Source organism: Aedes aegypti, chromosome 2 (assembly GCF_002204515.2).
Source record: "Aedes aegypti strain LVP_AGWG chromosome 2, AaegL5.0 Primary Assembly, whole genome shotgun sequence".
In the NCBI taxonomy this organism is placed as follows: Eukaryota; Metazoa; Arthropoda; class Insecta; order Diptera; family Culicidae; genus Aedes; species Aedes aegypti.
This window is the reverse complement of record NC_035108.1, coordinates 368,639,377-368,658,807: the sequence shown is the minus strand read 5'-3', so window position 1 is coordinate 368,658,807 and position 19,431 is coordinate 368,639,377. Positions and strand designations below refer to the sequence as shown.

At 39.1% G+C, this 19,431-nt stretch overlaps 1 protein-coding gene across 1 annotated transcript in view; it reads right to left on the bottom strand.

Annotated features, from left to right (window-relative positions):
• Window positions 1-5,263: 5,263 nt before the first annotated feature.
• Window positions 5,264-19,431, bottom strand: part of LOC5575168 (tyrosine-protein kinase Dnt) — a 363,394-nt gene continuing 349,226 nt past the window's right edge. Inside the window, exons 2-6 of the mRNA XM_021846589.1 lie at window positions 17,207-17,573; window positions 16,394-17,149; window positions 16,107-16,326; window positions 15,958-16,034; window positions 5,264-6,973 (exon numbers count right to left, since the gene is read on the bottom strand). Of these exons, the coding sequence (XP_021702281.1) occupies window positions 6,862-6,973; window positions 15,958-16,034; window positions 16,107-16,326; window positions 16,394-17,149; window positions 17,207-17,573 (1,532 nt within the window). The 3' untranslated portion in view covers window positions 5,264-6,861. The remainder of the gene's footprint in view (window positions 6,974-15,957; window positions 16,035-16,106; window positions 16,327-16,393; window positions 17,150-17,206; window positions 17,574-19,431) is intronic.

Sequence of the window (19,431 nt, the reverse complement as noted above, 5' to 3'; positions counted from 1 at the left end):
GATAATGGATTGGATTTTAATGACTGAATTTTATTTCAACTAACTCGCTTCTATGAAATCTTTCGTTTAACGAATTATTAGCTATGAAAAAAACTGCCAACATTGCCGTCAGCTGAAATGTTATACCTGCATGTTGGGCTACAATTGACTTGAGAACGGTAGATACTTGTCTTGTTGATTGCTGCTGGTCTTGAAAACCAAATATCATTGTAGGTTCGATAAACTCCAACAAAAAAAAAATGTCGATGATAGCTAGATAAACTGTTGGTACTTTTGATGCATTGGATTTCAATCGTGAAAAAGAATGAAACATTTTAAGCTTCGGTTTTATCACAATCGAAACAACCACAGAGTATATAAAACAATACCGAACAAAACTAACATATACTATCGACAAATGTTCGGCCGAATATTCGTTTGGCCAAATAATAATATTTCAATTATTCGGTATTCGGCCAAAGGCCGAATAGTACTATTCGGTACATCTCTAGTTGTCACACCAGATTGATATTCCTTGAACAACGAATATTTGTGACTGGAAGTGATACCTAAAAAGTGCTTCCTGGATTGTGCGAGAAAGTGCGATGTATTCCGCTTCACACGAGGACAAAGCTACTGTTGTTTGCCGTTTCACATTCCACGACACAGCTCCTCGCATGAAAGTGAACACGTATCCAGTGGAGGATCTTCTGGAGTCCGGTTCTTCTCCCAAATCAGCATCGATATAGCCAACCAAATTCGAGCCAAATTCCTTCGAGTGGGTTAGCCGGTTTGATTTCGTACCTCGCAGGTACCCCATGATGCGCTTCATAGCATTCCAATGGTCACGTCCTGGGTTCGCGTTGATTCACCGCGAAACTGATGTCCGGCCGCGTTGATTGCATCAGACAAGTGAGACAACCCAGTCTTGATATGAAACCTCCTTCATTTCACGCATCTCGTCCGACGTTGATGGTGACATGATGCTCGTCTCCGCTGATGTAGAGACTGGATTACAGTTCGCCAAGTTGAACCGTCGCAATATGCTGTCGATGTAGTGCTTCTGATCTACCACAGATTTCCATGCTTCCGATCTCACGTGATCCTCAATCCAAGGAAGAACGTCGCTTCGCCATTTTGAAGCGATTGCGAAGGAACGATTTAGGCTTCTTTATCAGCTTCACATCATTGATGTGACATCATCAACGTAAATGGTGAAGAAAATAATTATCTCATCGTCGATTCGGAAGTACAGGCATGGGTCAACTTTCGACTGCCCCAGACCGAATTCAATAGAAATATTAGTAGTAGAACGCTAATGGCGCTGTTCTTACAAAACTGAATGAGTTTATTATCACCTTTAACTGTATCTCTTCATTGTTTGTTCGATGCCATGTTGTAGTGGATTTAAACATTTATTTGACACTTTGAGGATCGGTACTCAAGCTGTCAGCGCGTGGCAAACTAGATGTTGGTAACACGAACAGTAGCGACATTAGCATTCTAAGGTTAATGCTTCTACTCCGAATTCTTTCAGCGCCTTGTCTAGCTGACTATTCCACACCCGGCTCGCCTGTTTAAACCCGTACATTGGCTTCAGCAATCGACAACCTTGCTTCGATGTGCCAAATCCTTGTGGTAGCTCCATTAAGATGACCTCGTTCGAAAACTCATCTTGAAGGAACGCAATAACTGCATCCATTTGCTCTATGTCGAGGTCGTGATTTACCGCCAACGCCAGAAGATATCGGATAGTCGAATATCGTACCGTAACCCGGGGGCGAATTGATCACTGGGGCGAATTTGATCAGGTCGCACAGTGGGACGAAACTGAAAATTGACGGTCAAAACCTCTTAAAGGCGTTTTAGCCCATAGGTGTCTTCGGGACATTGTTTAGAATTAGCGTCCTGAGTAATGATAAAAAATAATTTTTAATTAAAATCAATAGGGCACCCGAGCAAAAAATATTTTTTTGAAAAAATTTTTTTGGGCGATCATTTTTTCAGCAAAGTTTTAGTTCTTTTTATTTTCAACAACTTTACTGAACATGCATGATATTTTTGACTTCGTTTTCACGGTTAAATTTTTAAATTTAACCTATTTTACCATAAATATCAGTTTTTTGACCATTTCTATGCTCAATGTGCAATTTACGAACATGACATGTTCTACAACATTTTATATATTACAAAAATACACAAATTTGCCGAATATACCAAAGCTGTGAAATCATCACATCCAAAGATATAATGAAATTATGTTAAAATTTACATAATTTTCAACCATATTTCTAAGCAAGTTTCTCCTGAATCGGCAATTTTCGGCAACCATATTTGGTATACCTATTTTATATACAGGTGAAGAACTAGCCATTCGTCAATGTGCTAAAATTCACCTTAATAAAAAAAAAAATTTAGTATACCTCGATGCCTTATTATATCAGTTAAAGCCCCATGGCAACAGAATGATCGGGTCTCACAGGGCTTATTGATTTCAATATTTTTTTTGACGAGCTTGGAATTTCGATCTTAAATAGTTTTTCGACCTTCTATATACTCACAGTGCAATACTCTGTATTAATTATATAATAAAAAAAAACATATTAGTAAACACCTTTATCACACTAAAACTGCTCAATTTTAGCATCAAATTGTAGTTGTCGACGATAATATGGCTTCGGTCACAATGCGTGCAAATTAAGAACAAATAATAATATGGTCGGTGTTCAAACAGATTGAACCAAGTGTTTTTTAAAGATTTTAGGAAAACGTACCCCAGGCATTCGACATATCAAAATATTTGCATTATTTTTTGTGATGACTGAACATATCTATTTGATGATACGTCTGAATCAAAATACCATCAGAAAAATCAAAATTTATTGTGTTACTAACATATCTCTATGACACCAAAATATCATCTGGTCCAGTCTGTCTGAACATCGATCATATGTATTTTATGATAAAAAGCAAATAATAATAGAGAGTAAAACATAATTTCGCCTGTTGAACATAATTCCTCTCATTTTTCATCTATTACCATTTTCAACCAGTTTGTTGTGCCGGCCGAAGTGAACTTGTGTCCAAAATTGCTGGTACATGAGAAACCTACCTAGTAAATTCTCAAAAATAGTATTTATTTTAATAAAACATTGTTTTTTGATAGCTTGTCAGTTTATACAGATGTCTTCGACATAGTTGTTAAGATTTATGATATAAAAATAACAGAACATCCCAAGTTTATTGACTGCACTATGAGCATACAAAAGGTCAAAATAAAATTCCATGCTTGTCAAAAAAATGGTTGAAATCAATAAGCCCTGTGAGATCCGATCATTCTGTCGCCATGGGGCTTTAACTGATATAATAAGGCATCAAAGTATACTAAATATGGCTGCCGAAAAGTGCCGATTCAGGAGAAACTTGCTTAGAAATGTGGTTGAAAATTATGTAAATTTTAACATAATTTCATTATATCTTTGGATGTGATGATTTCACAGCTTTGGTATATTCGGCAAATTTGTGTATTTTTGATATATATAAAATGTTGTAGAACATGTCATTTTCTTATATTGCATATTGAGCATAAAAATGGTCAAAAAACTGGTATTTATGGTAAAATAGGTTAAATTTAGAAATTTAACCGTGAAAACGAAGTCAAAAATATCAAGCATGTTCAGCAAAGTTGTTGAAAATAAAAAGAACTAAAACTTTGCTGAAGAAATGACCACCCAAAAATTTTTTTTTCAATAAAATATTTTTTGTCCGGGTGCCCTATTGATTCTAATTTAAAGATTATTTTTTATTATTACTCGGGACACTAATTCAAAACAATGTCCCGAAGACACCTATGGACTAAAACGCCTCTAAGAGGTTTTGACCGTCAATTTTCAGTTTCGTCCCACTGTGGGTCGGTACCAAAAAAACACTTCCTCCCAAGGATGCTGCAGGTTTCGTTAGCACCACAAATATTCCATATTTCCTAGTTTATAGGTGTCTAGTGATGAATTTGAACTGTTTAATTTTTATTAGGGTCAGTTTTGCATAGACATATTCTCACTTTTTGAAGATGTGAGCAATACAGTTGGAAATGTCGGTGCTACGCAATCCTCTGGTGCTATTACATGTCATCTTTGAGTGTTTAAAATGTTGGGTAAGCTTAAGTATGCACTACTGAACTCCTTTTTGATATCATACTGCATTGCAAATATAGTTTTTTGTTGAAAAAACCGTTTATTCTCAAATAATGTGGTTATTTCAAGGGAAATTGCCTACACTTAGGCGTATTAGGCAGTTTTTCAAAGTTTAATTTTGCAATAAAATTATCAAATACTCGAGTTGTAAGAATTTTGACATCATATTCAGATTCAGGAGACCCAAATTTAGTAGATAGGGATTTTTTTTTATTTTTAAACCTGCTTCGTTATATGGTGATCAATTTCGCCCCAGAGTGTCGTCTGAATTTTTTGATACCGTCGTTGGGGGTGAGAATGCGTCAAAAAGGGATATGTATGTTTTAAGGTAATGCTAAACTTTTCGGGGAGCTGCAACAGGTATTCAACAGGGGTGTTGCAGTACTAGGTGATGCGATTCCATACTTTTGGTGGGTAGTGTATTTTATATGCATCAGCTCAGCAAAAAATTAAAGTAGAACTGATTAGTTTAATGAATGATGAAATAAATTCCAAGCCCCAACGCATCAACCGTTTATCGGTTTAGAATCAGTGTACGATAGCATTGACCACAACGAGCTAAAGAAGATCATGAAGAACAACAGCTGTTTTTGGAAGCTCACAAGACTGATAAGAGCAACTATGAACGGTGTGCCAAAATGCGTGGAAAATTATGCTATAGCTCGTTTGAATCCCGCCGGTTACCTCGGGTTGTTTGCTTCACTGCTGACATGGATACAATCGATAGAACATTTTGAACGGTGCAGAACATTTGTCAACTACAACTGTCAATAAAATCTTCACATTTTTCTCTAATATTTCAATCAGGGATATCGGATATTACCAGATAGCATACTTATTAAAATATACAATTTTTTATTTTATAATTGATTAGCATTTTTCACATTACACTTTCTCCGGTATAAGTCCCTACAAATATGTCAACATTGTGTGTGAGTGTCTTACTTCGTTTAATTAATGGTTGCATTGTTCAAACTATTTCCGAATTTACTCTTATTTTCATTTTGTATCTTGTACCGTTCACTATTCTACTAGAATACCACACGACGGGAAGATATTTTACCTTTATTCCTATACATTCTTAGTTTTTATTTTTCCATGATCGGTGGTCGCGAAACTCATCACCTTCTTAAAACCATTATCAATTCATAACTCTATTCCGTCTTCTCAACAAAGCTTATTTGACCGTACCAGTTCGGTTTACATATGTGTACAAGAGGGGGATTCCCATTTATTACAAGTAGCTTACTAGGTTCTGAAAATCTCCAACAGGAATCGCAGTAAAAACTTAACTAGATCCTAATGAGAAAGAAAAGGATTGGTAGGATTCAAAACCAGGAATGGCAGAGCAAAAAGGATCAAACAACCTTTGTACACAAATAATAGCTCTTTATTTACAATGAAATGGATGGGTATATGGGAAAGAAACAATCCTGATGGCAAAAATTTAGGATTGGCATAGTGAAAGCGTGTTATTCAGTCTACAAATCTCGGCAGTGCGTGTATTGTTTTTTTTTGCAATATTATTAACGCTTGGGTTGGTTTATGTTAAAATTGTCTCTTTTTCGATTCTATTGGGATTATATTACGAGTAGTATCAGTTAAATCTTCATTACTGATTTGAGTTATATATTTTATTGTTGATATTGTAAGTGGATTTGCCATTTTGAAAGAAGTTTCGTTTCCGCACTAGTTATAGTCATATGATTCAACAAAATTATTCAAATAAATACGTTTTTACATTTGCGAAATATTGAATCTTTCAATAATCTACAGAATAAAAAATCTTTATTTTCTAAAACGAATATTTACATCGGATTCTTTACAGTCGGGAATCGACAAAAGGATTTCTCGCAATCACGGGAATGGATATGAGTTGATGGTGTCAATGAGTGCATGTGTATATGTATGATCAATATAAAATGCGCATTTTGTTCGCTTTTTAAAAATTTAATCTACTTCAGCTAAACAGATATTGGAGTTGCGTTTTGATTATTCAATATCGACACTTTCTATCCTACGAGTTCTAGCAAATATTTTTTGGCACGATTCATGTGTTAAGTTCGGTTTGAGATTCTTACAAACATCAGTTACCATTACCATTACAGTGTATAACGAAAGCGTTCACATTATTTGTCTCCTTGCCGCCTGCATGGCTGTTTGATTGTAAGCTATTTCGGCTGTGCTTTTTCAGCGATTTGCTTTCGCGAGTTTTGCTCCGAGACTCGCGAATCGTGGCCAGTGGTCCACCGTTGGCGCTACTTCGGCTAATGGTGGCCACTTTGGCCTTATGTCACGAAACGGCTCCAATTTTACCATTCGAGGGCATTGTCTGACAGGCTCCCACTAGGGCATCCTGAGGACTTTCGTAGATGTGATTGTTGTTGATGGTGTTGCCGTTGCTGCTACTGTTGCTATTGCTGTTACTGCTCGGCATAGTGCTGTTCACGTTGAATGTGTTGCTGTTGCCAGCATTTCGACGATTCTTGACACGGAAGCTAAAGCTAAGCGAAAGAGCACGTGGCGTAGGAAACATGTAGAACCGCTGCTGTTGATGATGTTGTTCTGGTTGCGACTGCTGCTGCTGCTTTTGTTGAGGCAGCTGCTGAGCCACGAGTAGTTTGGAATCACGTGTTTGACCATAGGCGGCCATAGGAACTACCGCACCGTTTGCGGCGTTCGGTAGACCCTAGACGTACCGTGTGATCTGAGCGTAGAAGTCCTGCAGGCAAACCTGGAGCTGCTCGAACGAAGGTCGCTCCATCGGGAGCATCGTCCAGCAGTAGGCCATGATGGCGAATCTGGAAAAGGAGAGGAATATTAGTAGGGAAATGAGGCAAAAAATTATAAAATACAAGTATTGAGACTACTTTAAATAATCAAGATTTGTCCATTGTGACAACATTTGGTTTAATAAAAGAGATTCCTTTCTTCCTCTCAGTAAAATTGAGGAATTCAACATTGTTGGTTTACGGTGCAGAATCACTCCGATCACTTTCTACAGAGCTAATTTTGCTTTGCATCTGCTCTAGCACAAACAAATATATTGGGCTAAAACTTTGGTTTGGGCTAAAACTCAAGGTTTGTTTCAAGTGGCAATTTCGTAGTAATTTAATAGCTATCAGTTCCGTTAACAGAATAGATTTAAGCAATGGATCATCTCATACGTACGCTGTAGCTGATAACTATTTATTAGTTGCTTTTCCCCTCTCAATCTATATGACTTATTCGCTATAACCGAATACCGAAAAGAAACATCTTCCTTAGTATCCAGTTTTTTAACATTGTGCCAAAGTTAGAATAGAACAATCACTAAAGCGTATCATCACATGTCACAAGTGTTAAGATAAACAAATTCTTCAGAAACTGTAATCAAATTTCATCATACCAAACATCAAACAGCCCCAACATCACTGGGCCTATCTCTATATCTACCTGCAACCATGCACTATGGTTTGGTAGACTTATTGATCCAGCCCCAAGCTCATCCTCGTTGTATCCCTTTTCAGAGGCACGAAGGCCTTCTCTACTGCGCTACGATCGATTCCAATAAAGTTGATCATATTAAACGTTTGACCGTTAGATGATAGTGCTTCTGTTAGCAATTTTAAACAGTAAATTTGAAAGTGCGTCTCCTTGCTGCAACCCGTCTGACGCAAACCGAACACTAATTGTTTTCGAACCGTCTAGCATTGCACGTACAAACCCAACAGGGATGGTAGCGAGTAACTTTTTAGTGACTTGCTCACTATTTTTTATTTGGTCACAAAAAGTCACTAAGTCCACTTTTTTTTAGGAAAATGGTCACTTAAGTCAATCCCTACAACAAAAATAACATATGAATTCAGTATTTGTCCTTAAAACTTAAACAGCAATACAATATTTGTTTTATGAGTAGAACATCCATAGAGAATCATTATCTTTGAAATAGAGAATGAGGGATACTTAGAGACTTTTTTCAAATATCTTTTTGTCACTCAATTTTAATCGGGTAGTCAGGAATTTTTTCGATGGAATTGGATGGATCTTCCGCTGATGACTAGTCTAAGCGGTATATAGTCCATCTTTGACCTTCATTAGCACGCAATACATTCAAATACTTACAGTAATTAAGTACTTCACTTAATAATAAAAACAAAAGCAGGCTTGCAAGAAAAGGGCGGTCCAAATACCACGTGGACAGAACATCACGATTTTTGACCTCCTCTCCGAAGACAAGCGTGGACATTTCCTTAACTTCCCCGCTTTAAATGTCCAAGTGGACTAGAAAAAAAAAAATCTGGCCATTTTTTTTTTCGAAATTTACAAATTGAACGAAACATTTCATGGAACGAGCAATTGCTCCACAATGCATTTTTTATGAAATTGGTTTATTTACATCCATACACCGTTTATTTCAAAATCCAAACAAAACTCACATTCCGAACAGTGATGATTTCATAGGAAAGAATAGATGTTTTCACAACTTTGAATTGTAGAGGACTTGAATCATAGAAAAATGATCATCGTGTAGAGAAACTTGAGTGATTTTCTTGAAAAAAAAATACTATGAAAAATCTAGTGTTCGAAATGTGAGTCATGTACTTGAGTGTTCGAAATGTGAGTCATATACTTTTAATTTTCATTCTCGCTATTTTTATTGAATTATCAATAGCAGATTCAACTTGATACGCTCGGTTATCAAAGAAGTTTAAATCATCAAAGTTTAGTTAACCTTCATCCAGCCAACATACTTTTCACATGCAAAAAACACACTAAACTGTGCATAACTTTCTTGTTTCTCGATGGATTTTGTTCAAATTTTCAGAACTACCTGAAAAACTCTTCTAGTTTTTGGTCCAGGAAGTTTGGGATTCACGGACCACCGTTATTCTGGATTGTCTTGAGGTACCAAAATTGGCCACATCATCCATTCAACGGATATCTCAAGAGCCATATGAGCTAGGAGGTTGGTGTCTTCGGCGAAGTAGTTCAGCAGACCAAGGGGGCGAGCGACGAACACTTGTTTGGCGTTCAATGCTCTTATCGAGTAATATCGCGAATCCGATTAGGCGCATTAATTTCAAATTATATATTTATCGTTTACCAAAACGAATCCATTACCCAAACCTTTCCAATATCCAAACCTCCAGTGTCTACTTGTGGAAGTGCAGAGGACTCCTCGGCTTCCATAAGGCAAGTAACACGTCAACATTCCCCCCCCCATCCCTAAATTGACCTGCATTCGGACGCAGCCGGCGCCGTTATTGTTTGCTATAATAATGAGAGCACCAGTACTTACACATTGAGGATGCTACTGATCCCGAGTAGTGTCTGTTGGTTCCCTGTGTAAGTACAGCTGTTCTTGCAATAACGGAGCAGCATCTGCGGGCGGTCAATCATGCTCATGCTGATATAAACTTCTCAATATATAGAAAATTGAAGAAATATTGTTACTAGCGTCACCTAGCATATGAATTCTCATTCAATATTTTTACCGCCAGCCGTCTAGTTCTTCAAGATCTCAATGTATAGCAGATTGAAAATTTATTGCTAGCAACACCTAGCGGATGGATTCTCAACCGCATGTTTCACTGCCAAATAGCTCTTGTTCTGTTGAACAAATTCACCGAAGACACCTTCCTTCAAGCTGATCAGTGTCTCGAGATATAGAAAGATTAAGAAAACCGATTATTAGCTCCACCTAGGGGATGAATTTTTAATTAGATTTGCAACTGCCCAAAAATCTTTGATCTGCTGTACAAGTTTTCTGAAAACACCAACCTTCTAGCTCATCAATATCTCTTGATATATAGATTGAAGAAAAATTTGTTACTAGCGCCAACAAGCGGATAAACTCTGAATTAGATTTCTTACTGCTGGATAGCCCTTGATCTGCTGAATAACTTCGCCGGAGACACCAACCTTCTAGCTCATCTGGGTCTTGAGATATCCGTTGAATGGATGATGTGGCCAATTTCGGTACCCCAAGACAATCCGGAATAACTCCGAAACCGCTTGGACCACATTCCCAAGCCTCCAAGACCATAAGCTAGAAGACTTTTCCGGGTAGTTGTTTCGTTCAAGAAATGTAAAAAGAAGCATCTTGAATAACTTTTGAGATTTTATGTACAACTGACAGCTCTTGTATTTAATTGTTCGATTGAAAGTGAAAAAAAAAGATTTAAATTCTTCGATTCGATCAAACGATGTTCACGTGGATATTATATTTACCTTCACCTGGGAACACACTAAAAACTTATTTTACTTAAAAATATAAAAACCTCTAGATTTTCAACCTGTAAATCCGAAAATAAATTGACGAAGTATAATTTTATCAGCATAAAATTTGTAGTGGAAATCCAGTGAACACGTTTAAGGAAAAAGTAGACATATTTGATTACACAACTAAAAATAACTACGAAAACCCATTTTTACCTGTAAATCTTAATTTGAAGCGTTTATTCGATAAAAATGTAGTGGCGGAGCGAAGATGCTACTTTCGGTGAAATAGCCGAACCCATAAGAGGGTTCTCAGATTGAGAGCTATCGATTAGATCATAGGCATGAGCGATGTATCGAATAGGGGAATAAACAATATCTAGTTTGACTTGCCACGAACTCGGACGTGTTACATTTACAATCCTTAGAAAGAATAGTTATTTCAGTGTCGACGAGGTAGAGGATTTGGACCACTTTTTCCCGTTTATTTTCACGACCGCTGGTGATTTTTTGGATCATTTTGGTGTGATTTTTTTTCGGCGTGAGTTGGTTTTTAGTGCGACGTTATTGTGAATTACGAGCCAATTTGTAGAAAAGCGTGCAAAATTATTTCTTTCGTTCCGAGTGTGGTGAAAAAATTGTATAACTCCATGCATTTTGTCGTTTAGCGTGGCTGCAAGATTGCCTTTTGAATTTGACGCTAACATTATTGTGTGGAAGGATTTCATTTTTATTTCTTTGCAGTGCTTTATTTCGCAATATACAAAAGAAGAAAAGATTATTGTCTTTCGCCTAAAGCAATTTTTGTTGTTGCAGTTTTCTTATACTTTATTTTTCTTTTATCCACAGCACAAAGCATTCGGTGAATTGAACAATTCCAGCACCTCATCGTAGTCAACTGTGGAAACAGTGTGGTAAAACCAGCCTACCACTTTTCCATGTTTTGACAGTTTGACGCAGCGAGTGAACATCGCCGAAAAGTGCATTTTGTGTGCCTGTTGCTTGCCGTCGAGTGTACGAAAGTGCAACCGTTCTGTTGGTGGTGTGCTGCACATCGAGGTGAAGTTCATCGACCTCTGTCATTTTGCTGACATTGCTGCGAAGTGAGTGCATCGTCCGACTGAGGATTTTGCTGCTTTTCCGGATTAGAAGTTGTTGTTGCGGCTGCTGTGGAGGACCGGTTGCGAGCTGGTTGGAAAGTGCTTTGTTGTTGCTAGTTGCTGCTGCTGACTGCTTTGGTGTTTTGTTGCGCTTTTGGTTGTGTACCGCCGTTGCAGAGTGCATTTTACAGGATGTCTTTAACGACAACAACCGAGCCGTATGTACCGGGAACGATTCCTTTTTCACAATATTTGGAGCAACTAGAATTTTTGTTTGAGCATAACAATTACACTGCTGATAGGTTCAAAGTTTCGTTTTTGGCCGTTTGTGGCACAGAAGTTTATAGTCAGCTTAAATTACTTTTTCCGGGGCAAAACATTAAAGATTTAACATATAGGCAAATTACGGACGCTTTGAAAAAGAGGTATGACAAGAAGGATTCCGATGTAATACATACTTTTAAGTTTTGGACCCGTAGACAGGGGCAGTATGAAAAATCTGAGGATTTCGTACTTGCCGTTAAGCAAATGGCTGAATTGTGCGGCTTTGGAGATTTCAAAGAACGAGCTATTCGTGATGCATTAGTTTTGGGAACGTATGACCGAAATTTGCAGAAAAGATTGTTTGACGAGGACGACTTGACGGCTGCGAAGGCAAGAAATTGATCGTCAATCAAGAGTTGTCATCGAATAGTACTCGTTTTGTTAATCGCGACGATGAACAAAGAGGCAGTGTAGTTGCTAGGCTTGGCAGAAGGATCGTTCGCAATTCACCCAGGTCACATTTTCGCAGTAGGAGCAGGAGTTTTGATAGGAATCGTTCGTATTATTCTAGAAGCAGAAGCGAAGGTAGAAAGCATGGGGATGATAGTAAAAAAAAAGTTTTTGTGTTCCTTTTGCCATAAAGCTGGCCATACCAAGAAATTTTGCTACAGATTGAAGAGGAAGAGTCCTCGTAAGAGTAGGCAATTTGTTAATTTTATTGACTCTCCCAAACCTTCGACTTCAAACTCATCGGCTTTGTTCAAGCGTTTGAAAGTGGATTTGAACAAATCAGACACCGATGATGAGGACATTCATTGCATGATGGTTTCTGCCAGGAGTAAAACGAACGCACCGTGATACGTTGAGGCGATGATTGACAAGAAGCGTTTATCGATGGAAGTGGACTGCGGTTCCGCGGAAAGCGTAGTATCTGAATCTCTTTTTCTGCGAAATTTTCGTAAATGCCATTTAGAAAAATGCAATAGGAAACTGTATGTTATTGACGGTAATAGGCTAAACATTTTAGGCAAAGCGAAAGTTTCTGTAGAGTTGAATGGAATTTTAAGTGATCAGTATTTGATTGTGCTCCAGGGAGCTAATGATTTTGTTCCGCTCATGGGCCGCAGCTGGCTGGACGTTTTCTTCGAGGGATGGAGGAGAACATTCGTGGATCCGATTATGCCTATACACCGTATAAACGCCGTGATGGAGGATGTAACGAGAGAGGAAGTGATAAATGATGTAAAACATATCTTTGCGGGGAAGAATTGTGTCTGCGCACAAACGTCAAGTCAAGATCCCCGAGGACTCTCGCCGAAGATTTACTCAACGCTTTGTTTTTAGTGGAGAGAGTCCCAGCACTTCAACAGCACAACTTTCTTGCACTAGCAACAGCAATTTGAATGAAGATTTTGGCAACGCTGGTCCCAGCAGAAAACGCAAGAGGAGTGAGGAAGAGGAGTATGATGATTCTGATTCGGACTTTTATGGCTTTGCGGCCGATTCTACGTTGTTCGATGAGGAACAGGATTCCAGTTGGAACCTTTTATCTACTCCAGCTGAGGTTGCTTCCGCTCTCATCGATGTTGATGCAAGAGGAGCGACCAATCTTGCCAATGATATAGAAGTTAATGCGGAAGGTGTTCGAACCTCCGATCAAGTGATTAATAAGAGAACTAGCAAAAGAAAATCTAAGAAGAAAAGGAAAATAGATTTCGTGTACTATTGAATTTTGTTGAATTTTCGAATGTTTTAAGCAAATACAGTCATCTCTCCCTTACTCGATATTGAAGGGACCATCGAGTTAGGGAGGTATCGAGTTACAGAACACAAAAGCAGTGCATTTGCGTTCCAAGGGACCATCGAGTTAGCCATGAAAACCAACTTTTACTATGGTTCTCTAACTCGATATCGAGATACGGAATATCGAGTAAGGGAGAGTTAACTGTAGCTAGACAAATAGATTTTAAATACTTTTACCTTGCAAGCATGAAGAAGAAGTTTGCTTTCTGATTTTTTATAAGTTTAGGATTAATAATAGATTCGAATGAGCTCTCGACTTTAGGGAAAAGGAGTTGTAGTGGCGGAGCGAAGATGCTACTTTCGGTGAAATAGCCGAACCCATAAGAGGGTTCTCAGATTGAGAGCTATCGATTAGATCATAGGCATGAGCGATGTATCGAATAGGGGAATAAACAATATCTAGTTTGACTTGCCACGAACTCGGACGTGTTACATTTACAATCCTTAGAAAGAATAGTTATTTCAAAAAAATCCAGGAAACATCAAATTTCTAACATTGAAATGCATTTAGCCGCTTAGTAGAACGGCTTTCAAAATCGTTCAGCAATGGAACCAATCACTCGAAATCAACGCACACTAAAAAGTATCCAAAATAGGCAGCCTATCTTAAGTTATTTAACTAGAGGAACTTCCTTGTTCCATCTGGTACGCTTTGTGGCTCAAATTCAACAAGCACAAATTCCAAATGATAAAATATTATATTTTTTAATAGTTTGAAAACTCCAACGAACAAGTTTAGAAGAAGAAAAGACATTTTTGATCAAACAACAATTAACCAAAGGCTTGAAAAAAAAGGATGTTTAATAGATTTTTAAGTACAAGAAATTTTTAGTGTAATCTAAAATTTCTGATTCTCGATTACTTTTTCAAATCGACGTAAGTAACTTTCATTCGGTTTTGAGAAAAATAATTCAGAAGAATCACAACCTGTCTTCTAAAACTGCTTTAAAATGAATCATGTTTTTACCGTGTACATGGCTTAAATTTTGCATGCAATCATCTCGCGTTAAAACACTAGGTAGCTCATATCGTTTCCCACAAAAATGGTATGACAAAATGATAAGCCGTTTCATTCAGTTACTTACGACGTTTTTATACCAGTGTAAAATCGACTCAAGTAGTGTTTTGTTTTGATTCGTGGTTAAGTCATTTTGTCTCTCCTTGGTTGCGAAAGTTGAAAATCTTACTTTCGTCGTTTTGTAAATCCGATAATTGAACGTTCTTAAAGTGAAAAATCGAGTTGGTTCAGGGCGAAATGTGTAGAATTTCGTCTGCGAACGGAGTAAATTGAACAGAAACTTTGTGCAAAGGAACGCAGAATCAAATCGAAACAGTCAAGAGGGTAACCAGAAGTATGACTTTCAAATTAGAAATGAATCCCGATGGTTTGCATGAGGTACCGCTCAAATTGGCGGGGATACACTGTATACTGAAGTGGACTGAAAAGTACAGAAAGATTACTCTAGGATCAAGTCTGGTATGATAAGCTATGCCGTGAATCCCGTGATTTCAAGGCAGCAAATAATTCAATGAAAAGAAATGAGTTTCAGCAGATAGTGTATGAATATTGTACTCTTTTAAAACTTCTTATAAGCGGTTTCTTCACGACCGCTGAGGCCTTAAACCTAGCTTTATCATATGGGTAAACGTGATTTACAGTTTAGATAGTAAAGAAATTGGGCTTTAGGCTGATATACTTAGGTAAACAGGATAGCTCAAAATCAATTGTTCAGGTTTCAGAACGGATTGAAGATACAAGATGAAAAGCGACGATATGATCAATCATACGTTCGTATGTTTCTTAACTTTACATAAGAAATATATCTTATGGGAGTCGATCGCAGGTCAGTAGAGAAGAATTTTGTTCCTCTATAGAAGAAAACTGCAAAGATTGGCATGATCACTCTTTGAAAATGGAGTATATGGTTGCAGGTAGAGACATAGCAAGAACCATTCTTGAATATTCGGAGGAAGTTCAGAGAAGTTGCACAGTCAAAGAACGACGGAGAAAGAGCTGGCAATACACTTGACATTGATATGATGTATTCTATCGACTTCCTAGATAAAGTAGAATGTCCGCTCAACAAGGTTTTCTTAAACAAATTATATTCCTCGGAGTTCTTGGATGATTAAGGACATCCATTAGATTAATCGCTTCAAGCAATTCATTTCACTGGACCACGATAAGTTTACAAACCAATATCATAATCTTCGAGGAGCACATCTGAAAAGCGTTATCAACTGATCTGATAGTTGATCACGCTCTTCGGATGTGTTCCTCAAAGATTTTGAAGGTAAGTTCAATGTCTGTTGTTATTATTTTTCATCAAAAATGTTGTCCACATCAAATAAACTAAGTGCCTATAAATCTGTATTGTCTGATAATCTACCATTATTAATATCGTTTTGAAACTTACAGCTCATCTGGGCAGTTTATGGGTTGCGATAATCGGTAGCCATCCCGCAGGTAGTGCTCCATCTCGAACGGATCAACCTAAATGGGACAAACACACATACAAGTATTGATCAGTTTCCACGTCTTCCAAGCACGTTATCCGAAACCTACCTCTGCATATGGCTGCCGTGCCAGCGTGCACAGTTCCCACATCAGCACGCCGAAAGCCCATGTATCGGACGCTTCGCTGAACTGCTTGTACTGGATGGCCTCCAGGGCGAGCCACTTGATCGGTCGGTTTTCGCTATCGCCCAGGCAGTAGTAATCGCCGGGGAAGAGATCCCGCGACAGCGAGTTGTCCGCCAGTTTCACCCGAAGCTGGTCGTCAATTCTGAAAATTGTTGAAGATAGGGAAACGATTAGGACCAAGTTAGAGTTCAACGTTGTTCATTACTTACACGCAATTGCGGGCAGCAATGTCCTTGTGGATCACTCCGTGACTGTGGAGATGTCCCAGCGCTTGTGCAAGTTGCAGCTGAATCTTGACGATTTGGATAGTGGTCATGGTTCGAGCGACCGGTTCCTGTAAAAAGATCTTCAAGTTGCGCATGTTGTCCGGTGCGAGGTACAGCAGGAAGGGAGCCGTGTGGTCTTCGATCGAGACGCCAAGGACGGATAGGATTCCGGGGTGTTGCGCTCCGTAGAGGCTCATTCCTTCTTGGAGGAGTAGCGAGACTTGGATTTGCGAGGCGTGTTGTCCGACGGTTTTGACTAGGACTTCCTGGCTGTCGTTGTAGGAACCACGGTAGACTCGGCCAAAGGTGCCTTCTTGGAGGAGCGAGGATAACCGGACGCGGCATCGTTGGACAGTGAGTTCGGAGATGCGACGCTGCAGTTCCTCTGGTTCGGCGTTGGCATAGATTTTGTTACGGGATAGGGTGGCGATAGTTGGAGTTATGGAAGGTGGGGATACAATTGAAGACGGAGCAGATGGGGGATGTGTTTGAAGGCGTTGGAAACTGGATGTTCGGATTGGTTGGGCGTGGTGAGGTTTCCGTTTTAGAGAACCTCGTGTGCAGTACGCTATGAAGATGAGGATCGTTACAAGGACGATCGCAAGGATTCCACCCACGATCAGGGTGATTAGGCCGCTTTGAGTATGGGTAACAGTTTCCAGGAGGTACGGATCAGGTTGATTGGCATCCGGATGTTCACTGTGAACGTAAAATTTGTAAATTAATCACGGAAACTTGAATTCACGAGGGACATACTTATTCAGACATATCTTCTTCCTTCGAAACACCAACTCCGTAGCGTTCCCGGTGACTCGATTGAGTGTGACTTCGATGGTGATTGTGACTTCAACTTCAGCCGGTTCTCGTCCGGCGCATTTGAGCGCGATGGCAAAGGTTTCGATCTGCGTGGGAATCTCCCCTACTCGGGAGATGTTCATCGATGGTTTCGGTAGGGCCAACGGATCTGATGTAACGATGTTGATCTTGTAGGGGAGTGGTTTCCCGGCAAGGCTTTGCCATGTGAAGGAGATATCTTGTACGTTTGCAGGCACTGGCACTGTGAAGTGGAGAGCATACTCGTTGACTTGACCTTCTCGTACGTAGTATAACTCTGCCGAAAGACCTGTGGATTAAGCAACGAGAAACGAATTGGTTAGTTTGACTCGAACACATCGTACAGCGAAAGCAATAATTCATCATTTAAAATGCAGTAGTGAGAAATCCCGAGAAGAAGACAAACAAATGATTCACATATTGAATTTTCAATTTAACCGAACGACCCCTCTCCCCGCGAGTAAGTGATTTGCCAGCTCCGGATCATTAAGCCCAACAGCGATGGCTTTGGCAGTCAGCAGCAGCTGCGTATCCAGGATTTCTATCATTCTATCATATTGTTAAGTTTTGGAAGCATTAGGAGAAATCTTCCGTTTTTGCAAGTATGAAGAAAAATATCCAAACTCTTTTGCAATCTACTACAGATGACACGCAGGCTTCGTCCTTTGGCGGAGAGGCCTGTGTCATCCTCAAACAAACATTTTTGACATCCCTGAGGTAACTCAGGTAAGTCAGATGTGAAAATATTGTATAATATTGGTCCCAAAACGCAGCCTTGAGTCTTTCTGACTTGGAGTTCTGATAATTAACCTGAAGTGTACGATTTGGCAGATAACTTTTATTCTAACAATATATGTTGGAAAACTAAAGTTTTTTAATTTTACAATCAAGCCATCATTTCAAACACTGTCGAATGCTTTTTCTATATATAGAAGAGCAAGACCAGTAGAATGGTCTTCAAATTTGTAGGAACGAATCAAATTTGTTACACGTTAACGTTGATAAGTGGTCGAATGTCCATGTCGGCATCCCAATTGTTCATTAACATAAACTGAATTTTCGTTGACCAATGTCCATTTGTCAGGAAAGTATGCCAACTAAAACATCCTAAGGTATTGTTGAGAATTCGCTAAAAAAATCAAAGTACTCCCAGGAACGACTTGCCCCCTCTGGCTCCGCTCATGGTCATCGGTACCAACCAGCATTCTTTCCAACTTCGCTTTGAATCGTTAGTCCGATTTCGGAAAACGACTAACGCGAAAATAAAACTAAAAGAAAGGGTTATGACTTTTCAATTTCTGCCAAAGCATTCAGCCTCCTCCTTCTTCGTGTTTTTTCCCCGCGGTTGATTTCGCCTGCCATAATTCATCACCCAGCGCAGCGAGAAAACCGAACCCGAAATTCACATTTTGCGCTCAAATTGGAGTTCCCCGCGCATCCCCGGCCATGGCCACGTGGTTCCGTTCGATCCGTGCCGTGGAAATTTATTTATTGTTTGCTTTATTATTAAGCAAAGCCGCGTCGTCATTCACGCTTCGTTTCGGCTTGGGAAGAAGCTGGCTGTTGGTGCAATAACGAGACGCTGAAAGAGACCGTCAGCTGATCTACCAGTCTCCACCGATGCTCCAAGAGGGTTTAAAAAGGATGAGACCTTTCCATTTCGTGTCTGAGGGATTGAGATACGACTACATGGGGCGAAACTGTTACCTATGTGGTGCTGCTGCATCTGGAGTTTTGTGAAAGAGGAAATGCGATACGGTGATGGGGAAGGACTTGCCCGCATGGGGATTCGGATGACGATGCAAATTGAAGGTAGGAATATCAAGTGGCATAACGAGCATCGCGGGAGACAAAGGAAAAACAATTTGTTTCTTGTGCTGTATGATGTGTCGCAGTTGATTCCAGAATATGGGAAATTTTTGAAGATTATTCGTGAGCTGTGTGTCGCAAAGACTATATAGAGAAACGGTCAAATGTTGATTACTTTTTTTACAGAAATAATTACTTGCACAGACACTGTTCAAATAAATATAAACTACCATACAGCCTATCACAGTACCATTTTACCAAACGGAATATCTGTCCCATTCTTCTTTCATCCCGTGGTTATTAGTAGAACGTTCAACCGTACGACCTCCTTAGCCGTA